The sequence below is a fragment of the Tripterygium wilfordii genome, chromosome 12, assembly GCF_013401445.1.
Source record: "Tripterygium wilfordii isolate XIE 37 chromosome 12, ASM1340144v1, whole genome shotgun sequence".
NCBI lineage: Eukaryota > Viridiplantae > Streptophyta > Magnoliopsida > Celastrales > Celastraceae > Tripterygium > Tripterygium wilfordii.
In genome coordinates, this window is record NC_052243.1 from 11,713,417 (window position 1) to 11,736,672 (window position 23,256).

The window sequence follows — 23,256 nt, forward strand, 5'->3', positions numbered from 1 at the left end:
TATCTACCCAAGTTACCAACTAGTCATGCATTCATGACCGTACTCTAGATCGGACAAAATCTTTGGATTTAAGGTTTTATTTTAGAAAATTATCTTGTCTCCCCCGCTTGAACTCATAACCTCTCTTGAGGTGGGAAAATGAGTACCCAAGTCATGAAATGAGGGAGATGCAGTCGGTCACAGGCTAACATGGACTTCCCCATAACCTGGGGCCGCCTCACTAACCGCACAACGAGCAGTAGTAGCTCATCACCCATTCTAGCCAAAAAGCCATCTCTAATCTCTTCTGCAAACTGAGCAATAACTTTTAGTTCTAATAACATTAAAAGAAAAAAAAATAACGAAGTAAAATTCAAAGTTCTAATACTCAAAAATTATTTCTATACCCATATAATTTTTGAGGAAATTAAGAAGTTCGAACTTCGAAGCACCTCAGGTTTCTCGCTATAGACCCAATGATGAGAAACCTTGATGATGGAAAACATAACATTCACTGCCATTGAAGACACCATTTGCATCCTCATTTCCTCACCCAGTTCTCAGGTTCTAACTTTCAGTTTTCTAATGTCAACTTATGAAAGGTCTAGTATATTGAGCACGCAAGCATGCTTGTGTTTGTTTGTGCATGTGCACGTACATTATCAGCACCACCAATGCTCAAAACCAAAGCTGACTCTGGAATTGGCTGTTATCATTCATTATTTTGTTTTCAGAAGCAGTAACATCTTTTCCAAACTCTAAAGAAGTTACTCAAACAAAATCCAAACAACAAAACTCAGAGCTCACATCCTATTTTGAGCAAACAAGGAAATAAGCATCCATATAGAAAGCATTAATTCAATGAATGTTAAAGTTGGGATTGTGACCATATCCAATCATGCAAAAACTGCAGTCATATTGAGGATAAATAGTACATTCAAAGATTCACTACTCTGAAAACACAACAGATAGCTGTAGAAAGCAGTTAATTTTCTAGACCCAATACAATAGCACCCACCAAATAGAATGAATAAATGCATATACACTGTTTTTACATATTGAAACTTCATCGTACGAAAGATACAGCACAAACAAGGAGGCACCCACACCCATATCTTTTCCGTTGGAGACACTTGGAAAGGATTTGAGAAGAACAACAGCACAACATTGCCGGTCAAGAAATAACCTTGACTTGCAACTCCACAACAAATCCACACCCAATAACTGTTGTTCAAAACTTAAGTTCATATGCATAAAACAATTATAGAAGGAAAGGAGTACAACAGACATATATTACAGCCAGAAGCCCAGAACTGTTCAAATTGAGTAGTATATGCATACCTTATGAGGAAGTGCCCTTTCCCTTTACAATCATGACAGGGCAAGATGCATGGTTTGCGCAATAGTTGCTTACACTTCCCAAGAACATCCTGGAACATACAATGAGTTTAGCACACTTGAGGAGAACAATGCAATTTCAATGTGGTTTTACTTTAGAGGTCCTGATATTAGAGTAGACTGCTTAATGGGGGCAGGTGTTCAAACCCATGATAATGTCAAGAGATAAAAATATAAAATCAACCACGAGATTTGGTAAAACATATTAAAAAAATGAATACCAAATTTATGTCAAAAAATAAACAATGGTCCAAAACACAGGTTAAATCGCCCAACTCTTTGCTACTAGCATATAACATGACATGAAGTAACAGAAATTGCTTTTTCAAGGATTGAGAAGCTATTCCTTGATTTCAACGTTGGTCGTCACTTGATTCTGTGTTAAATCTACCCAGGATGTGTTAGAAAGTGACAGCAACTCATTTACGAGAGGGTATATGATCTCTGCAAACATTGGCCGGCTAGTTGTAATACCATCACAAGTGAATATGACCAAATGCAGGCATCAGACAAATTTTCTTACGCATCCTTTAGCATCTTTGTTCAGAAAGCAAAGTTATATGTGTACATGCTCTGATGTATCATCTCACCAAATTAATGAAGCAATCACCAGTCACCGGATATTTACTCGAGTCCCTCTTATTTTTGTCTTCTCAATGGAAACCTCCGTTGGAGACTTCAAATCACGTCCTCATTTTTATTTGAGGACAAACCAAATCATTGATTAAATATTCATACAGTTCTATTTTCACAAGAAAATGAGCATACTGCCCAATCAATCAAGGGGATGAAATTGAAATTTTTGGATGTGCAAAATCACTCAACTTTCATTCTATTACCATAGTAGTTCGAGAAATTCAAGAAATACTCTGTAATTTATGCAAAATAAAATAGCAATGGAGTCATTTTTCTCAAGTGGAGTACCTTTTAATAGGACCTAAAGCACGAGACCCCATGACTAGCAAACCAGCATGTAAATTCTCTACAACTTCACAAATTTTCTCCTTGGGATCCCCAATCACCACTTGGCTTTTGACATTCACCTGTGATAAAATCAAGCTCCAATTATTTCTATATCATATACTCATGAAAACGAATGCTATTGTTTCACTCCTGACAAATAATATCCAATTATAAATTCATAATACAAATTGTTAAGACTGAAAGTCTCACATTGCTTGGTCAAAGCTAACACTTGAGGCCCTTTTAATGAACAGAACCGTGGTCATAGGCTCATAGCGGACAATACCTCAAGTGGATTGGATTGAACCAAACTTTCTCACATCCTAATTCTTCTCCTAATCCCTCTCAATTACTTCAACTTAAAATAGAAATCGCCATTAACTTGTTTATTACAAAAGCCAAAGCCACAACATGATCCAATAGCAGATAAGTCAGGAATTAAATGGGATAGCGGAACAATAAATTATCGATGCGATGAATACGAGAGAGAGAGTGAGAGGCTTACTCTTTTATCTGAGCAAATCTGCAAAGCATGATCCAGTATAACCTGTGTGATCCGTTTCTGATGAGCCTCGATCGCCGCAGTGAACGCAGGCACCTCCAAGTTACCTGTCAACGTATTCAATAACTTACAAATTTATATCAATCAGGACCAGAAAATAGTGTCTACGGAATCGAAGAGGACTTACTGGGCCCGCCGAAGGGGATGCCTCCGGGGTTGACGCCAGCGGCGATGGAAGGTGGAGATTGGACGTGCAGGACGATGAAGAAACCAGGGGTTTCATTGGAATCAGGCGCAGGGGATCGGAGCTTGATATTATCGAGCGCCCATCTCAACGCGTGCATGCTCTCCTCATTGCCATCGACGGCCACAATCACGCAACCTAAGTTTCCATCCATGGTTGACTGACTTGTTTAGTCGCCTGAGTTACTAATGCTGCGTATTTCCCAGCCCCAGGAAGCGCGCCTCTGGTCTCGTGTGTTTTGGTCTGTGAGTTCGGTCCAATAATTGTATTCGTTTTTTATTTTATGAAAAATCTATAAACCCATCATTTCATTCCGACAAACATTAGAGCAACCACAATTATTGCTATTTGGTTCGATAAATATAATGTATTGAGAATTGTGTTTTGTTGATGTTATAGAGTAAATAAATACACTCCGTATATATGATTCTTCTAGAAGAAATAACCTTATCGGAAAATAGTTTATCCGATAGTTCAGTTTTCCGACGATTACCGCAGAAGCAGTTACAATGAGAGGTTATCAAAGTGGTTAAAGTGTCTCATAACCGCATCAATTAATGAACCCCAAGCCTATAAATACATTTCATTCCACATTTGTAAAGCATCGTTGACACTCAACTCTAATAAAAGATCAAACTCGATGGACATAGACAAGTTGTCGAACCACTTAAATTTTGTGTTGTCATTTTCTTGAATCTTTCTATTTTATACATATTTTATACCTCGGTGTAATTTTAACATCTACATATGTGATTATATTAAGAGACGTGTTTTACTGATGTGATTGATAATGGAAAGGAAATATCTCTTGAAGTTATACAATGGTGTAAATTTGTTGACTACATTTTTTGTGCAAAATATACACAATATGCATATATTGTACATACATATATATATATATATAATATAGTGGAATATATAAATACATGTACATGCAGTACGCATGCAGAGACTTCCGTTCCGTCTCACTTTGTAGAAAAGACGAAGAAGACGCTGCGTATATGGTGGGTGTTTGGCAGTGCGTTTGCACTGCGTTCAGTTGCAACACACCTCACAGCACCACAGTTTTTTGTGACACGCCAAACAGCTTTTGCGTTCCAACTCACCTCACAGCACCACAGCCTTTTACCTCACAGCACCTCACCACACCTCACAGCACTCCCAAACGCTTACAATGTATGTTGAATTGTCCTACGTAATCAAATTAGGTCAATTATTTTATTTTAGATTAATGTACAATATAAACATTAAGTGATTTTATATTAATATTATTAGTCATCTAATATAACCGTAATTTAGATACGCCAAACGCACCTCACAGCACCACACCGCACCGCACCACAGTTTTAAAAATGATGCGCCAAACAGCTTTTTGCGTTTCAACTCACCTCACAACACCACAGTTTTATAACTCACAGCACCACACCACACCTCACAGCACCTCACAGCATTGCCAAACAAGCCCATGATGTTGGTACTTGGACTAGGGTGGGCCCCAATTGGCAGTGGGTAAACGGGCATTGGAATTTGGAACATCCATTCTTCACAACTTGGGCCATTAGAGCAATTGCAGTAGTGATAATTTATTGGGCCAACAAAATTTTATATTGAGTCTCACTTCTATTACATAAAAAGTCAAGTTAAACATGTCTTTCAATACAACCACATCAACAAAACACATCTCCCAATATAACCACATCAACAAAACACAAATTTCTATACATTTTCCTTCCCACCCAACATGGTGGCCAACAAATTCTCATGCCCTCCATGTTCTCCCCAATAAAACTACACAAAAACATAATCTTTCAATATAAAACACATCTCCCAATATAGCCACGTCAACAAAACACAAAACCCAATATAACCACATCAACAAAACACAAAACCGTATTCATATTTTTTGACTCAGATAAAATAACACCATTACAAGTGCTCTTATATTTGGGACAACACAATAAATCAATCTCATTGTATAAAACTCATGTTTTTGCATGGGCCATCATTAGGGCCAATATTTTACACTTTTGGCTCAGCAAAAGTGTCTCACTGTGGTTGCTCTTACCTCTAACACAAGGAAAGGAAAGCAGCCTACGAAATTACAAACAACACCTTAGGAAGCTTAGCACCAAAATCAAGAACAACCCACAACACTGAGATGAAACGGGACAAATATTATTTCGGGATGAAGCCTAATAGACTAAATAAAGAAAAAAAAAAGAAAAATATAAATGATTTGGATCAAGTGTTTTGGCTTTCCCTTCATCAAGATTTGACTTGGAAAGACCGATCTCTATCAGATTTAAGAGTCTCATCACTTTACATCATGGATTTGTGTCGTTGAACCACATTTGCCATGAAAATTTGAGAGCTTTTTAGAGAGATATCGACAATATTTTTTTTTACTGGTTTGTTTTAAGAAAAATTTTATTTTATTTTTTAAGGGGGAAAATAATTATTTTTCCCCATATATTTTCCTAATTTTCCTTGAAACAAACGAAATGTAAATTATTTATAATTGTCTCGATCTTTGTTGATTGTTATAGCATGCATACCATCATTAAATTTAACCGCATAAATACAATATTCATTTTATTATCATTATTGTTATATTAAACAATTGTCATTTTGTTGATTTACCAACTTTTGCCAAGCAATTTTCTTAAGAATAATGCTTGAGACCCCTAAAAAGTGATCCCAAAAGACCCTCATTTAATGTGAAGTGTTGGATGTGAAGTGGGCCCTACATGTGTGTTTCTAATCAATGGTTTTTCTAATGCCACATAGATTTGGGAGACTATTGGAGGTCAGATTTTGAGGGTATCTAGCATCGTCCCTTTCTTAGTTCGTATGTGATTGTTATACTCTCTATCATAAAAACCAAACTGGGACATATAACAATAAGACACCATTTGGTTTGTTGTATTGCAATAATAATATAAGATTCTCAGCGTTCAATCTTTGTGGGTAGTATTTGTGTGTGTGAGTTGGAGGGATACATGAATGGTGCATGTGTATGTTTCTATTGTCAGATAAAAAATAAAAAATAAAAGATTCTCAAATTATAAGAATAAGATTACAAATTTGTTTTGGAGTTGGCGCCTAAAAATTATTGTTTGTTTGCACCCAATCATATGTGCTCAAAACTAACATATATGTTATCAGAAATTGCTTGCCAAACAGGACCATAATCATATTCGAATATGAGAATACTCTACCTATATAAATATGTTACAAATATAGAACGATATAAAGATCCAGTCGTCCGAGATTGATTTGAATGATATAGCATTGTAATTCGTGGTATTAGGGTGGCCGGAGAAATTTTTGGGTACCTCAGATTCATGTTTTGCCCAAGGAATACTAACAAGGTAGCTCATGTTATTGCTAGACATGCTCTAACGAGTCTAACCGCATGTGATTGGAAATCACCTTTGAGCCCTTTTGGCTCAAGGAAGTTATAATGATAAATATTTTGTCGTTTATTTCTTAATAAATACATACTTTCCTTCAAAAAAAATATAGAACGATATAAATGTATATTTTTTTAGTCACCAGGGATATTTTTTTGTCAGAGGAACAAAAATTTGGTTTTGTAATTATAATACACAATTATAAATGGTATATTAAGATTTCTTATTTGCTAAGGTTAATTTACTATTACCAAATAATCCGATTACATTGCATTCTTATATAGAATTTAGGCTAAGTATTGTATTGAATGAGATCCTCATCACCATTGCAATATTAAATATTTCCTAATTTTTTTAGACGTAAATGAATGATGAAAATTCAAATGTAGGTTAAAATTCATTATAATTACGACAATTAGCTACCATTTCCTTCCCAAACAAAAAAAGAAAAGATTTATGAACATTTATTGTAAATACTATATACCAACATAAAATCGCGCCACGTTCTAGTATAGTCCAAGGAATATCTTTGCAAAATAAGGTTCTTTGTGTTTATCCTTTGCGTCAAATTTATCCTTGGAAAATTGACAAAACACAAATTAAAATAATTATAAAAATAAGGTTCTTTGTGTTTATCCTTTGCGTCAAATTTAAGGTAATACCAGTGAAGTAAAGAGACTTCTTCACAACATAATAGTCAATGTAAAAGAACTTATAATTATCCTTGGAAAATTGTGGTGGAAAACTTTTTATTTGCCGTCTGCCCGTCTCACACACGAGCTAGGAAAACACTGAAAAAAAAGCAGCCGTGTTCATGGTCTGAATTCTAGTTTTGAGAAATTTAGGCATCTAACATTGACTTGTCTTGGATCATCAACAAAAAACTTGACTTGTCTTGTCATGGATATTTCAATGGCTGATCAAGATTTATAATTCACACGTGTCTCTGATTGTTTATCAGATAATCAGGGAATAATTATCCAATCAAATAAAGTTTATGGTATGTCAATATCAAAAAACTTAATAAAAAAAGTGAAATAATTATGCCCACCAAATGTGGCTATTACTTTATGAGATGCTTCAATTTCAGCCATGGAATGAGTTGGGGCTATAATTATTTTAGCTAGAATTCGTTACAATTCTCCCTAAACCATAGATTTTTCGCTAATGACATATTAGGATTTAGGAGTTAAGGTTGATATAGTGTTTTAAGATGTAGGTAACTAGTTGATTGATGACCTAGTTTGTGAATCTCTTTGGAGTCAAATCTTATGGATTAGAGATGTCCTAGGTTGATTTTCATTATGAACAATATCTTTGTGGTTATGCATTGAATTTTGACACAACTCATCCTATCGTTAAGTGGGAAACTTCCGTTAGCGCAGGACTGACGACACGAGTTTAGACTTATATCAGATGTCCAAAGAACAAACTTGTATGGTGTCGTTTTAGGTTTGAAAAAAATATGGAATTCAGGTTTTAAGGTTTAAAATTTATAATTTAAGGTTTTTTTTTCTTTCAAAATCTAATATATCCTAATAGTATGAACCGTCCGATCCCCATCACAAGCTACCATCAAATGACTTGCCAAAGAATTCACGCTTCTCGATGGCTGATAACAAAATTCCTTTATCCCGACCGTCAAAATTCTTATTTCTTATTAACGGCTAGAAATTAATAACAAAAGAAGAAAGACAATATTTAAATGCATATTATAATTACTCAATTAATGGCGTTTATTCTTTCTCCGTTTCTCTCTCTAGAAAAAAAGAAAATAGACTGCCGTTTCTCTCACTAAGATTTCGATCTGACAGATTCCCTAATCTCATTGTCTGAAATCAGCGAACGCCACAACCATTCAGTCTCCGACAAGCTGAGCCATTCCTTCCAATCTATGTGTGGTTGTGAATCCACTCGCTCTGCATGCATATACGGAGCAGGATAAATGCACGTCGCCGGGGATCTAGGGTTTTCTAGCTTAGTCCTTGTGTTCTGTCTGGTTTTTCCGGTGATCGGCCTCGTAATTCGCCGTAAATGGCGGTTTGCCTCAGCCAGGCAGGAGGAGATCAAGAGACTTCTGATTTTGGCGTCGACGGAGGCCAGAAGAGCCGAGGAGGAGGCCTTTGCTTCGTACGGCGTCCTCCCACCTCCTTCTACGAATTATCAGTGTGCTGTTTGCCTTTCACCCACCACTACGCGGTGTGCTCGCTGTAAAGCCGTTCGATACTGGTGAGTATGTCATCGTAGTTCGTAACTGAAATTTTTTTTGCTCATCTAGGCTTGATTTCTTGATTATTGGTTTTTCTTTTGCCATTTCGGGCAATTTTCTCTGTAGAGTGCAAATTTTCATGTTCATATTCTGGCAAATCGCCTGTGGATGAATTTGGTAATTTTCCACATGAGATAGCAAATTGGCGTTTCTATTTTCAGAATTTCTGAGGGTAATAGGTACAATTTGTACAGTCTGCTGGCTGGAAGATGGAATCAATCTGTACAGTGTTTATAGATGAATCTGATTCCTTGCTTTGTGTTGAAATGAAAAAAGTTTCCAACTCACCTAGAGTGAATAGAGAAGCAATGTTGAACTTTAAAGGCTTTATCCACTCAACTACCTGCATAATGTGGGTGTCTTTGAAATTTTAAGAATGTTGTACTTCTCCGATTGAGAGAAGACTATTTGTATCAGGAGGTGTCACAATTAAAAAAACGAGTAGTCTTACAAGTTACAACTAGATGAATGAATTTTTTATATCACTTAGTTGGAAGTGCATAGGTGGAGGAAAGGCTTCTTCTATAGCAAAGATTCAGAAATTGAATAAAAGAGATAAGTAGAAGAAGAAAAAAACAACTAAAGGTGCCTTTCAAAGCTAAGACAACACAACAAAACAAAACAGCATCAGTGGTCTTGACACATACATGTTAATGCCCCATTGCCTCAATATCCTATTTTAGTTGGATGACCATTGTTAGCGTGACTGATTATCCTGCTTTCAAATATGTATAGAAGTTTATCGGCAATGGGGTTTGTTCCTTTCACGTTTTTGGACAATACTCCAAGTGGGTAGGAAATATTAAGATATGTATAGTTTGAGGGAAAACGACAAATTCTAGTATAGTGGTGACTGGTGAAGTTACTTCTACTGCAGCTCATGGGTCACGGGGTCAAATCTCATGCATATCCTATTAATTGTATACGGAACATTAACATATACAAAACGAATATTTTACAATGGATAAAAGAAATGTCACATATCAAAGAAGTGGAAGTACATGAGAAGTGTGGAAAGATGGATTCTGCGATGTAAATATTCATGAGTTAAACAAAAAAGGAAATAAAATGGCAAAGTGGCCTTTAAAAGATAACTCAAACTACAAAGAAATAATAGAACATGCCAAAATAGTGGTAACAGTCTTAGCGTAACTGTGCTCATGTACCATTATCTGTTGTGCTTTGCTACTTTGGTGAATCATCAAGGGCAGGCTGACCTTTAATTCTGTTTGACTATTTGGAAAAAAAATATGGCTCATGGGGTCCAATGCATGACAAGGGCAAAAGGGGTAAAAATGAAGAAACTGAGGTGATCAGAATAATGGTTTCTCTCATGAACTTTTGTTCCCATCATTTAAACGTGCTCTTAGTGACAGAATTAATATTGAAAGCAGAATGTGTAGTAATATCTTGAAAACCCACAAGGATCTGAGCATGGGCAGAGACGCAACATGCTATTAACGTCTTGATAATGATAGATCCTTGTTTCTTCTCCATGTAAAATGTTTGTTTCTTGTTGGTAATTTGAACCCATCATACTTCTGTAATCAGCTGTGGTGTTTTCGCTCAGTAAATATCTAATTGGTATTGGATATCAAAGCCTTTCTCTTCTTACTTATGCATACATGCTAATTTGTTGAAGAGCGCAATTGCTGTTGTTCAGTTGTTCCATGTACGAGTTGGAGGCTCTGAGCAATGTTGGAGGGTTGCACAGAAAATTTTGGTTGTCTTACTTGTAGAATTTCTTGCGTTATTTATCTTAAGCGCGTGAATATTTCTGTTTACATAGTATTTACGCCATAAATTTCAATGTTTCAGTTCTGGAAAGTGTCAAATTGTTCACTGGCGACAAGGTCACAAGGAAGAATGTCGTCCTCCTGGTGCTACTTGCAGGATTAACAATGGGGGAAATGATGGTGATCAGAAGGTTACTTCAGACCAACATGAGTCATTTGGTGAAAGATTTGAGATGGAATACCATGAATGCTCAAAACCTATTGAAAATGGTTACGGGGAATCTGCATTTTCCGGTTCAAGTTACTCTCCTGAAGTGTTACGTAGCAAGGACGAGGACATTAAGGTTGAGTTTGATGCTGTTGGTATCGCAACAGATTTGACTTCTGAATCATCTTCTACATCATTTTCTGGATTTTCTGCTACATCTAGTAGCAATGAATCATCTGATGATCTCTCTGTTAGTGAGAATGTTAGCTTAAATGAAAACGAGGGATCAACTGGATATCTGTCTGCTGAGACTTCTCATGCAATCAAGGTGGATCAGACTGAGTTTTTATCTTCGAATTTCACCAATTTAGTTGAGTCGGTAGATAGTTTTAATAAATTAGGTAAATTAAATAACAATAAATCTAGCTCCGGCAATAGAGGCAGCCCGCATGCCTCAAATAAGTCATCAGTTTTGAGTCAAACTCCCACATCTGAGAATTCAAATGCCAAGCCCTCTAAGATATCTGCTGGTTTCTGGGGAAGAGCGCTAGACACAAATAGGTCTCCAAGCCAGGCTTTCTCTGACACTGCTGTATCCAGTTCCAACAGAGCTGGTCGAGGAGTTTTATCTGATTCTGAGTCTTTGGCACCCTTTTCATTCAACTTTTCGGGAGATAATCTACATTTGCAGACAGAATATTCTGTGGAGAAAGATGTTGGAACCGGTGATGTTCTTCCAGCCTCCTGCGCAATCAATAAACCTGCAGATACTGCAGCCACTTCAGAAAATGCTGGTGTTGATAACCCAAAGGTCGTGAATTCCTCTTCCTCAAATTGTGGAAGATCTAAAGATGCAGTTAATGACTTCAGCCATGATTCAGATGTGCCCAAGTCCAGAGAAGTTGAATCTGTATTTTTGTCATCTCATAAAAATCGATCCTCTACTGCTCTGGAGGATTCATTTACTAAGGATACTTCAAAAGTTAGTAGATTGCAATCGCCTGGCTCTGCAAGGACAAATCTCCATGTTGATGACACTGGTCTTACTTCACATCGTCCCAAGTCAGGAGAAGTAGAAAGATTGACCAGTGTTTCTCAAGCTAATTTAGTGTCTACTGGCGATGGGCATTCTCTTGCCAGTGTGAAATATGAAAATTTCAATGGAGTTCAGACTGTTGCATCTTCTCAGGTTACAAGTTTTCCAAATCCTAGGATTGGTTTAAAAACATCTATGCTGAAGGTTGTGGATCAGCTTAGAGGATCTAAATTGTCAAAACATCTTTCTTTAGGGATTGGGGGTGAAGGCGCTGAAAAATATGGTGACAAGGTTTGCTTGAATCTTGTTGTCTTGTTTGCTTTGAACCTCTTATTTTGGGATGCAATAATATTTTACTTAAATATGTTTCTATATTCGCAGGGGTTCTTCTCGTATGAATTATTTGTGAAGCTTTATACTTGGAACAAGATGGAACTGCGACCATGTGGCCTCGTCAACTGTGGAAACAGGTAATTCTTGATGGGTTCTGCTTATCAACAACAAATATGGAAAGCTAGATTGCAGATTGCTTGTGTCCAAGGAGTTTATTTCTTCTACTTTTGTGCTTTAAACTTAGCATTAATAACAATCTTCTGGTGATATTGCTGTCCAATTTAAAATTCTTCAAGATATAACTTGTTTTATTTAGTGGAGTAGTATCATTCCACTTCTCTCTTAATCTCTCTCTCTCTCTCTCCACCAGCGCCTGCCCTTGAACCTATGACTCGGAGTTGAGTTGCATTCCACCTTTGGCCTTCTTTTGACATCATTTTTGTAAACCGTTGAGTGTTTTGATTGTTTGCTACAATGGTTTTGGGTGTTTTACCCTTTATAAGAGTTGTTGATGTGGTGATTCCTAAGAAAGATTCTGAAGGATTAAAGCACATGCCTTTCTATTGTTTTGTCTCTTAAAATGTAAGGATATGGTTAGATTGTTCATTAGTGCTGGCATCCCACTGTGTGTGCTTATTATGCCAGTGAAGGGTTATGCTATACATGCCTCAGTATCTGCATTTCTGTGGGTGAATGAAGGATTTGGTGCTTGTAAATTGTCTGGATAATCTCTTGCTAATTTAATAAAATAAGAATAATTAGATATCAAGAAATGTATTTCTGGTATTGATACGGTCACGCATTAATGCTCATCTAAAGTACAGTGATTTCTTCATGTTGGCGTTAACATATTCATCATTTCTTCGTTGCAGCTGTTATGCCAATACTGTGCTGCAATGTTTGGTGTTCACTCCTCCTTTGACTGCTTATTTTCTGCAAGGGCTCCATTCTAATGCCTGTATGTTTTTGCTATTATCTCCTTGTAATTTAAGCGGATTTTTAATTCTACCCTGGTGTTTGGTAATTCTATTTGCTAATTAGTCTTTCTTCTTTTTCTACAATAGGTGGAAAGAAAGGGTGGTGCTTCACTTGTGAGTTTGAAAGTCTAATACAGAAGGCAAAGGAAGGGAAATCCCCATTATCTCCAATAGGTATTCTATCTAAACTACAGAACATTGGAAGTCAGCTTGGTAATGGCAAAGAGGAAGATGCACATGAGTTTCTTAGGTGAGCAGGGTTTCTAAATCTCTACAACCTGGATATAAGATTTTTGGCTCCTTATAATGGAATTTAATGACAGGTATGCCATTGATGCTATGCAATCTGTGTGCCTCTTGGAAGCTGGGGTAGATGCATCAGGCTCTCCAGAAGAAGAAACAACTCTTATAGGCCTTACATTTGGAGGCTGCCTTCGGTCAAAGGTAGCATCTTTTGGAGATTACCTTTTTAGATATTTTTGTTTAACCTAACTTTTATTTCTTTTTACTTGTTTATATAAATCTTGAAACCCATTATTATTAAGCACTAAGCATTAAAAAAATTTGTGAGTAGAAGTGTAGAACTTGTGGATATTCAACACGGGCGAACAAGTGGTCTAGTGGTAGAGTTTCAGAGGTGCAACCTAGAGGTCACAGGTTTAATTCGTGGAAGCAACCTCTCCACATATTATGTTTTATGTGGGGGCAAGGTTTGTGTATATCCTGCATGTCTTAGACTCCGCCCACTGCGGTTGCCATGTGCACTGGAGTTGTTTACTTTATTTTTTTTTTTACAATTTGTGAATATAAACTTGAACTTGGTATTTTCAGATAAGATGTGCAAGATGCCAAGGTAAGTCGGAGCGACATGAAAGGATGATGGATCTTACAGTAGAAATAGAGGGGGATATACAAACCTTAGAAGAGGCACTTCGACGATTTACAGCTACTGAGATTTTGGAAGGAGATAACAAATACCAATGCAGCAGGTTAGTCTCCGCTATTTGTTTTATATTGATAGTGGAAGCGTCAGTTTCAACTGTTAGACTTATATAATTGAATATTATCCTTGCTGATGCAATATCGCATCTGCTAAAGGATGATGGTCGAGTTTTTTTTTCCCCTACTTAAACTGGTCTTTATTTATTATGTTTTTTTTCCCTTTATTAGTTCCGTTGCCTTCAACAAGTAGTATATCCATCTGTCTTGAATGGGAGATTTATGATTCAGATTTGTAACCTGCCTTATGGAGCCTAGGGGGTCTCATAGTTCTGCGGGATAATTAAATTGAACGTTATAATGGATACCCAGGTGCATACTGACTGTGTTCCAAATCATACTGACTGCGTTCCAAATTGTCATGATACATATTATGAGAAACCTAAAAGAAAACTTGCTTCATTCTGGCTTCAGTTGCTAGAAGATTTGGGTCGTTGACATCTCTGTGGGTCTAGTCTGGACAGACTGAGGAAGCGCGATGGATATGTTATCAGCCAATGTCCTATTCAGTAGCTTCACACATCAAATGAGCTAGTGTATTATCCTTTTTAATTAAATGTGCTATTAATCATGAAGAGGCTCTAGTATAGTTGTTTGCTGTTTCTTTAAAAAAAAAAAATCCTTTTCAAAATAATAGTTGTTTGATGGTTCAAAACTGCCAACCTTAAAGTTAAGAATGCTTCACCCAAACATATTAAGCTTAGGAAATCATAATTCATATCTATATTATGTGACTGTTTTTCTATGTCCAAACCTATTAAGATTAGGAATTCATGATCCGTGTCTATATTGTGCTGCTGTTTTTCTATGTCTGCATAGGGGAATGGATTCTTTCGAAAACCTAATGTGGGATCATAAATACCTCTTGATATTCAATTGTTTGTTCAAAATATTTGAACATGATTGGATGATTCTACTTCGCATATTCCATTGTTGTCATTTTATTTGATGATTGACTAGGTGTAATTATATTCTTCTATGCAGATGTAAGTCCTATGAGAAGGCCAAAAAGAAGTTGACAATACTAGAGGCTCCTAATGTTCTGACTATAGCTTTGAAGCGATTTCAGGTAGCTCTTTCTATCAAATGAAACAAAGGAAGAGGAAAAAGTCATTTTGCTGTGTTGCCTGCATATTCTCAATGCTCTAATGTATTGTATGTGATTCTACAGTCAGGTAAATTTGGAAAGCTTAACAAGGCAATTCGGTTCCCGGAGATTCTTGACTTGGCACCATATATGAGTGGGACAAGTGATAAATCACCTGTATACAAGCTTTTTGGAGTGGTGGTTCACCTGGATATCATGAATGCTGCATTTTCTGGGCATTACGTGTGCTACATCAAAACTGTTCAAAACAAATGGTTCAAGATTGATGACAGCACTGTATGTTCTCTCTAGCACTAATCCGCATCTTCTATGCAAGTTTTCAGTATTGCTTGTCCATTATCCATTTTCCTGTTACATTTCCATGAACCTTTTGTTTTGTGTCTTAATACCATAATTCTGTGGTCCCTATAGTAAACAATGTTTAGCTGTATGATTGATGATGTCTTTGTGGATAATCTAAGTTTTTTAGGCGTTTGTTTGTTGTCTATGCTTGGAACCTTTTTTCTGTATTTTGTTGTTGGGTTCCATTCCAACTGGTGAATGTTAACTAATCCTTTTTTTCTGATGTCTAGTGCATGCATGTAACTCCTATTAAAGGATGGATATTTACTTCTTTGCAATCAACTTTTGACTTGTTGTAAGCAGTTATGTTTGCTTATAAGCAATCGACTTTTTTGCCAATACCAACTTCTGTGCTTTGGGTGTAGGTGACACCTGTAGAACTCGAGAGAGTGTTAACAAAAGGAGCATACATGCTACTTTACGCAAGGTGAGAAATGAAAAGCTGTTCTCTTGGATTGAAAGTAACTTATTTTGTTGTAGCGGTATTTGACTAAATATTTAACCTGCAGGTGCTCCCCGAGGGCCCCAAAATTGATTAGGAACAGAATGATACCTTCTGATGCAAAGATCAAAACCATTCCTTCCATGGTGAATGGAAAAAATGCTATTGCAAAGTCTACTCCTCGAGATAATCTAGCCAACTACGAATCTTTCTATATGAAGTTCCACCGTATACAAAGGATTTTAGAAGAGGATTCTTCAAGTGATGGTTATTCTTTCACTAGCAGCAACTCTGATGAAGGTTCCTGCAGTACTGATAGCAACCGGGATTCTACCAGCACGGATGACTTTTCTGATTTCATATTTGGTGATTCAGGACGTGTTTGGAGCAACTCTGATACTTCATCTTTGTCTTCCTCGTCCTCTCCATCTCCTACGTACTTGAGACGTTCACAAATAACTGATCCTGAACACTGTGCTGCAGGACCCCCAGAAACAAGTGGGTCTCGAGCATATTGTGCTGATTCAGCCATGAATCATGATGGTTCGGATAGACGACCTAATGGTAGCGGCAGGCCGGTGGATTTGGAAGGCCAGGAAAGTCGTATCTTTTTGCATTCCGACTCTACTACACAGTGTAGAAAGTCAGTCAGTAGAGGTAGCAGTAGCTTTAGGGAGACCGACTTGGAGATATTAGGACGGAATGCCCCTTTCAATGATGTAAAGTCCGGTGTATTTAGAGGAAGAACAAGTTAAACGTATATTTATATTGAAGTTTTTTTTGAGTTAAGAGGGGATAAATAAGAAGGTCGAGGAGGGGTTTGTATGTAATGTACTATGGTAGCTAGCTTATTTTAGAAAAATTAGCCATCACCGTTCTGTTATTTTTGCTCTACCAGAGTTATCAGTAAAAGCAGAAATCACCGAGAATGACCCTGCCGGACTTGCCTTAGGATGGTAAGTTGGGCCTAATAAATTATGCGCACAATCTATCAATAAAGAAGTTTGTCCAAGTCCTAATGCATAAGTGAACAGGGTAGATTTCATTGAGGACCGAACAACGGAAACTTCGTAAACATATGCCTTTGATTGAAGCCGATAACCAGCTGGACAATCCCAGTTTGGTTCTGTCAAAGCAGAACCATCTCCAGCAAGGCAAGGGGTGTTATTTTTGGCAACGAAACATACACTATTTTTGGTGCATGGACATGGAGATGAGGTTCTGTCAGGATTAAATTGGGTTTGCTTTAGGAGTCCAAAACAATACATCACATCCCAACTTTCGAATATCCGATCCATGTGAACCCAAGTCGATGTTGAACAACTATGAATTTCATCATTTTGTTTGACATGCATTGCATGGCATTGTTATGACAAAAGGTGGTCTACAACTAGAGGCGGGTTATATAGTCACACTCACACTATATATATATAATTTGGATGATTCAAGAGGAGTAGTAACCAAATGCGATTATTGTTTGAAAGTAAAGGAGACAAAAGGTTGGTCAATAAATGGGGCTCCAACGCAATATGTACATATGTAAGGCTGTCATAGTTTTGTTTTTCTTTCTTTCTTTGTAACGTAGAATTCACTCAACTGACCATCAAACAATTGGCTTGTAAACTCTGAGCCACATGAAAGACCCTCAACCCCCATGAATCAATTGAGACCTGAGCCGAGGGGCAATGCGGGAAAATAACGTAAGGTGACATTTACACATGTTGGATTGTAGACCTCGGGCCACGACCTTCCACTTACACTAAGAATTATAGCGGTCAAGTTCACATGTAGCTCCATTTTTGGTTCTCACCCATTAATGGAAAGTTTTGGTACCAGACATTCTCAATCTTGACTCAACTCCCATAACTTAACCAATGAAAATAAGTTACCAACTAGAGTGAGTACTGACCAAATAATACCAAAATACATTTCATAGACGGTGACTGTGGCACACATACACCTAAACTGAACACTCTCATATATATATATATATATACACATAATCTTTGATTGGGAGCATCAAATTTTGAAAGATTTGGGGAGAGTGGTGTCCTTCCATGTCCACTTTTATCCCACCAAAGGACAAAAATAAAGCATAAAACATTGGGCATAGAAACAGGCAAACCAAAGTACAAAAGATAGAAAAGACAGGAGAGAAGCTCAGATAACCAGATAAAGCTAATAGAATGTATTTTTAAGAATCCATCAGACAAAGAAAAAATCCAACTCTTAACCAAATCTCTCTCTCTGTCTCTCCCTTGTCTGGATACACTGAAAAGCAGCTGTCAACCCCCAACCCTTATCAAACTATCTGCACAATCTTTCGCTATATGGCAGTAGTTTCTGCCTCACTAAAGCTTACAGAGATGCTCAGTTTTGCAGCTGTATCAACAACCATAAAAGTAGATATGGTTGGTCTCAAACTTCAAAGCAAAAGTAATCCAATACCCCCAATCACAAGCTGAACCAACCAATAGTATTTCAGTTAGAACAATATTAGAGACCCCTAAAATTTGATCTTCAAAAGTCGCCCAAATCTATGTGCCATTAAAATAATCATTGATTAAAAATACACATGTAAGATCCACTTCACATTCAACACTCCACATTAAATGGGAGTATTTTGGGATCACTTTTTGAAAGTTTCAAGCATTATCCTTTCAATTATGATGGGATCGGCCACCAGTATATATGTCAGTTATTTTAGTTATAGAGTTGAACGTATAAGATTTTATGTATATCATATGAGAAATGTAAAACCCATGAATTCATTTACATTCTTTGCGTTCAAATTCAACAAATAAGATAATTGAAATTTCAACTATTGAGATATTTATTATTTTCGTCCGATAGAGAAAAAGAGAGATTGGTCTTCATACGGAACACTCTATTCACTCAGTCAAACCCTGCAATCCCATTAACGAGTGTGACTAGAATGCATGATTCTTTTTTTCAGCACATCTCATAATTACATTAAGTTTGAAGTTTGGACATCCTCCTTGATTAAAATTAACCATTAAACAATAATTTATTTCCAAACTTGGCACGTAATTATTTTGAAACAGTTTGTGCTAAACCTCGGCTCACTAAATTTGTCGAACAGGTTTATGCCTACCTAACACGATTCGAGTTTGGACTAAATGGGTGTTCAGATGACATGTATACTGAGATGTTCTGGATTACTAATGAAAAAAAGAAAGAAAGTTATTTGATTAAAATTTCAAAAAAAAAAACTAGAAATAAAAATAAAAACAAAGAACAATTAAATTTCACGAAATTAATTAAGCAGATTATGAAATTCAAACCCTCATCCCTCAATAAGGCGGTAGCCTTGCAGTGGGTGCCCAAATTACATCAGACCCCAAATTCCAACTATACACAGGCATCCCTCGCGATTCATCTCCCGGAGTCTCACTCTCTCCACATCCACCGGAAACCAACGGAGAATGTCCATCTCCTCCACCTCCGCCGCCAGAAACCGAGTTCCACGCCTCTTCCTCAGGCGGTAACGTATAGTAACTCGGATTGTTAAACGACGTAGCAATTAAAAACACCGGACCCGCAGCCATCAACCCGCCTGCAACCACTCCACCGACGATTTGCCCCTGCGGTCCCGCCAGCGAGATCGTGAAGATATTAGGAGACGGATGCGACGTCGTTTGGGGAAGAAACGTGGCGTTGATGGAGAGTATGTCGAAACGACCGTGGAACGTGATGGTAGCTCCGGGATTCGTCGTGGAGGGCTGACGCAGAGTGACGTTATCAACGGAACCCGATCCCGTGACAACACACAGCCCGAGATTCCTACGGCCAGAAAATCGGGATAAAGCATCAACGACGTCGTTTCCACCAGGAACTTGTAGGACAAAAGGACTCATGGCTGGTTCAGGCTCGCGAGTAATAATAACAGGCGGATTCGGCTTGTTCTTGGAGCCGGGAGGCCTTCCTCTGGGCCGGCGAACGATCTCAATGGTGGCCCCCTCATTACCGGGCTCGTTGGGCTTGTGGGATTGGGCCGAGGCGGCGATGTCTTCGTCTTCGGGGAAGTGGTGGGAGAAGGGGTTGAGCTTGGAGAAGATGCCTTCGTTTCTGTGTTGCTGATGAGGTTCTTGTTGGGTTTTTGAGGTGGAGGAGAGAGTTGTCACAGTAACTCACTTGTTGTATTTCATTCACTTACGTTTACAAACACAGATACATATATAGACAAGCATGCTACTCTAGAATATTCCTAGAGACCACATATCCATGACACATGGCTTTAATATTGACCACACATAATAAGTGTTGACTAACATTTCCAACACTCCCCCTCAAACTCAAGTTGGTATACAAATATACAACATGAGTTTGCTAAATACAATCCAATCCAAAGAAAATAAAATATAACACACCCACAATGGTGTCTAAAATATCCATCCTACTTGTTACATCAAACTCATGCTCAGAGGTGCTAATCCACTTGTCACATCCCTTCGTGTGCTCAGAGGTGATAATAGACTTGTCATGATCGCGTCCGTGTACTCAGAGGTAGGAGGCCTAAAATTTTTCTTTCGGTTGGATCTTAACTGGTTCACACATTGGGGATAAACATTACAACGACACCATCATATTACAAAACATAAAGTGGGGTCCACTAACCCATCAATCAATCCCATATTGTCTAAACACTCTTATCTTCTTACTCTCCCAAAGTCACATGTTGGGATCACCATAAAAAATAAATAAAAAAGTATATTCAACACAATCTTTCTCCACCACACATTACTTGCAGTGTCCATTACGACACATTACACACTTCTTCCATCACAATTATCAACATCACACAGTCGCACATGGCCCACATATCTTTTCTCAATGCAAAACACAGCACAGTTGTCCCCCTCTTTTCCACTTCTTGCCCATCTCCTTAGATCGCCGGTCTTCCAACCCACATCGCAGGACACCGTCGTCTCTCAAATCCAGTGTTGATCTTGGTGTACCTCCACACACGACCCTTACCTTCAATTTAGGGTCAACAACAGCCCCTTCCATAGAGCCCTTCAACATTCTTGGGTCACTTGAGAGACCCTTAAAAACATAGGACCACGCTGGCCTTCCACAATACAACCTTTGTTAGGCTGTCTGACATACAGACTCTTTGGAACGAAACTTGTGAAGCATAACCTTCACCGGAGATGCCACCAAAAATTCCATCATGAAGATAAATCAATTCTTCAGAGAGATGACCTCTGTCTGAGATCCTCCAGTTTGCTTAGCTAAACACAAAAATAATTTGGTGGAGAGAGAAACACAACATCAAAAAAACAACACAAAACAGATATGCTACCACCACCCCTAAGGGCAGTGGCTGCAGCGGAAACCACTCACAAAGCCTCTAAGATCAAGAAGCTCCGATACCACTTGTTGGGTTTTTGAGGTGGAGGAGAGAGTTGTCACAGTAACTCACTTGTTGTATTTCATTCACTTACGTTTACAAACACAGATACATATATAGACAAGCATGCTACTCTAGAATATTCCTAGAGACCACATATCCATGACACATGGCTTTAATATTGACCACACATAATAAGTGTTGACTAACATTTCCAACAGTTCTATGTATTCGCCTTTCATGCTCGTCCGCCCTAGTCTTTGTTTGGCTTTGAATTAATGTTCTAGAGAGAGAAGGGGGGAGATGGGTGAGCTTGGAAACTCTCTGGTAAAGACTAGAGACCATAAAGGGGGCTTGAATGCTTAAATCTCAAAGCTCACTTAGTTTGACGAGAAGGGTTTTGTATTACATCAGAAAATGCAGAATTGGGTTTGTGAAAGATTGAAGGAAATTCAAACTGGTAATCATTTTGCTTAGAAATGAAAGCCCAATTCAGGTATGGGTAAACCCAGAACAGTTCTCTTTTGACTAATCAACCCATGACCCAATGTTTGTAGACAGGAACTTGGCCCATAGCCCACCTTGGCGGCACGACCTACAGGCTATGCCCAAGGCTCGTCCAGGTATGACAGTTTAGTTCCCGTCCTTGAATACTAATCATAACAAGACAGTCAACTTTTGAGGATAGGGGGGGCTGGATTGGGTTTTGTTGAAATTGTTAGAATTTTTAAAATCTCAACCGTTCGTTCAATCGTGTGGTCAGGGGTGAACAGCTCATCATAGACAAAATTACTTCTTTGTTCATTGTTTTCTTCCTTCTTTCATCTTGCAACGCCTATCTCTCTCCTCTGCAACACAAACACCATCAAAAAGATCCCAAAGCCAAAGCTTCACTGTAAATTGAATTCTAAAAAGTTAGAACCCAAGATTTTCAAATCCATAGTAAGGATATTTGATTCTCGTAATTGAAATCTCAAAATTGTTTGTTTGGGGAGGAAGCTTCAAAAACTTTGATGGGTCTCTGCACCTCCAACCCTCCTCCCCAAGCTCCCCAATCTTTCTCCTCCTAAACCTATATCACCCATGAGTGAAGAAAAAAGCTTCAACAACTGGTCTTGCACACTTGTTGGAGAAGCGAGAGAGGACGAGCGGCTTTCGCACTCGGGTCTCTTGCGATTGCTTGAGTTTGGTTATTATCTACCGATTGCAGATGCTGTTCAGTTACAGTAATTTCAAGTAGAAAGAAATTTTGGGTTCGATTTGCACTTTTGAGATCTTGTTAGAGAATTTCCTTTCAATAGTTGGATGAGAATGAAGGGGGTTGCAGAGGTTATAGAAGATATGGTCTCTGTGTTGGAACTGGGAACAAAGTGGTTGCATAGAATAGGAGAGAGATAGAGGTGCAACGTGTCACTTGTAGAGTTATAAGATTGAACGAACGGATGAGATTTTAAAAATTTAACAATTTCAGCTAAACCCAATTTCAGCTCCCTATCCCGATTATAGACTCGCATCAATCCGATCTCAAGGGACGAATCGTATTTATTGACTTTCCATATTAACCAATCATATAAGACTTTTCTTTTGACACACGCGGTCTACAAATTATTTTTCTCTGGCTCTCCCTCATAATTAATCTTAACATCACCTTACGGCTTACGTCACTAACCTTGTTTCACATAACCTATAATTAGTGCGCCTCCTTCCTAAAAGAGCTAAGTCCATTACTCTGACAAAATACCCAAACTTTTGCTATCATGAAATTGAAACAAACTTGACCTTCCATCCCCTTACTCAGGCGCTGCTTGGCTACTTTTCTTCTCTCTCTCTTTTTTCCTATCTCAATTTTCAACCAATGAGAAAATTTCAAAAGTCGATTTGATTTAGTCAGTGGGTCCTCATGTTGAAATGAAGTAAGCCGCCTCCGTGTGAT

The 23,256-nt window shown here is 37.9% G+C and overlaps 3 protein-coding genes across 4 annotated transcripts; 1 reads left to right on the forward strand and 2 right to left on the reverse strand.

Moving 5' to 3' along the window:
- Positions 1 to 811: 811 nt before the first annotated feature.
- On the reverse strand, positions 812 to 3,344 carry LOC120010252 (universal stress protein PHOS34). 2 transcript variants are annotated; one of them, XM_038860984.1, is made up of 5 exons: positions 3,030 to 3,343; positions 2,846 to 2,949; positions 2,302 to 2,420; positions 1,321 to 1,409; positions 842 to 1,203 (listed from the first exon to the last, which is right to left on the reverse strand). In XM_038860984.1, the coding sequence occupies exons 1-4, from the start codon at positions 3,238 to 3,240 to the stop codon at positions 1,322 to 1,324; spliced, it is 522 nt and encodes a 173-aa protein (XP_038716912.1). In that variant the 5' UTR covers positions 3,241 to 3,343; the 3' UTR covers positions 842 to 1,203; position 1,321. The 2 variants fall into 2 exon arrangements, with proteins under 2 accessions (XP_038716914.1, XP_038716912.1); XM_038860986.1 differs by having other exon boundaries at positions 812 to 1,409; positions 3,039 to 3,344.
- A 4,889-nt stretch (positions 3,345 to 8,233) lies between these two features.
- Positions 8,234 to 16,832, forward strand: LOC120010870 (ubiquitin carboxyl-terminal hydrolase 16-like). The gene is made up of 11 exons (XM_038861771.1): positions 8,234 to 8,728; positions 10,587 to 12,039; positions 12,130 to 12,218; positions 12,954 to 13,039; positions 13,146 to 13,308; positions 13,382 to 13,502; positions 13,890 to 14,047; positions 15,042 to 15,126; positions 15,229 to 15,441; positions 15,873 to 15,934; positions 16,017 to 16,832. Exons 1-11 carry the CDS (start codon positions 8,445 to 8,447, stop codon positions 16,702 to 16,704), a joined length of 3,402 nt encoding a protein of 1,133 aa, XP_038717699.1. The 5' UTR covers positions 8,234 to 8,444; the 3' UTR covers positions 16,705 to 16,832.
- A 2,359-nt stretch (positions 16,833 to 19,191) lies between these two features.
- Positions 19,192 to 22,628, reverse strand: LOC120011410 (AT-hook motif nuclear-localized protein 28-like). Its single transcript, XM_038862518.1, has 2 exons — positions 21,545 to 22,628; positions 19,192 to 20,055 (listed from the first exon to the last, which is right to left on the reverse strand). Exons 1-2 carry the CDS (start codon positions 21,563 to 21,565, stop codon positions 19,264 to 19,266), a joined length of 813 nt encoding a protein of 270 aa, XP_038718446.1. The 5' UTR covers positions 21,566 to 22,628; the 3' UTR covers positions 19,192 to 19,263.
- Positions 22,629 to 23,256: the final 628 nt, after the last annotated feature.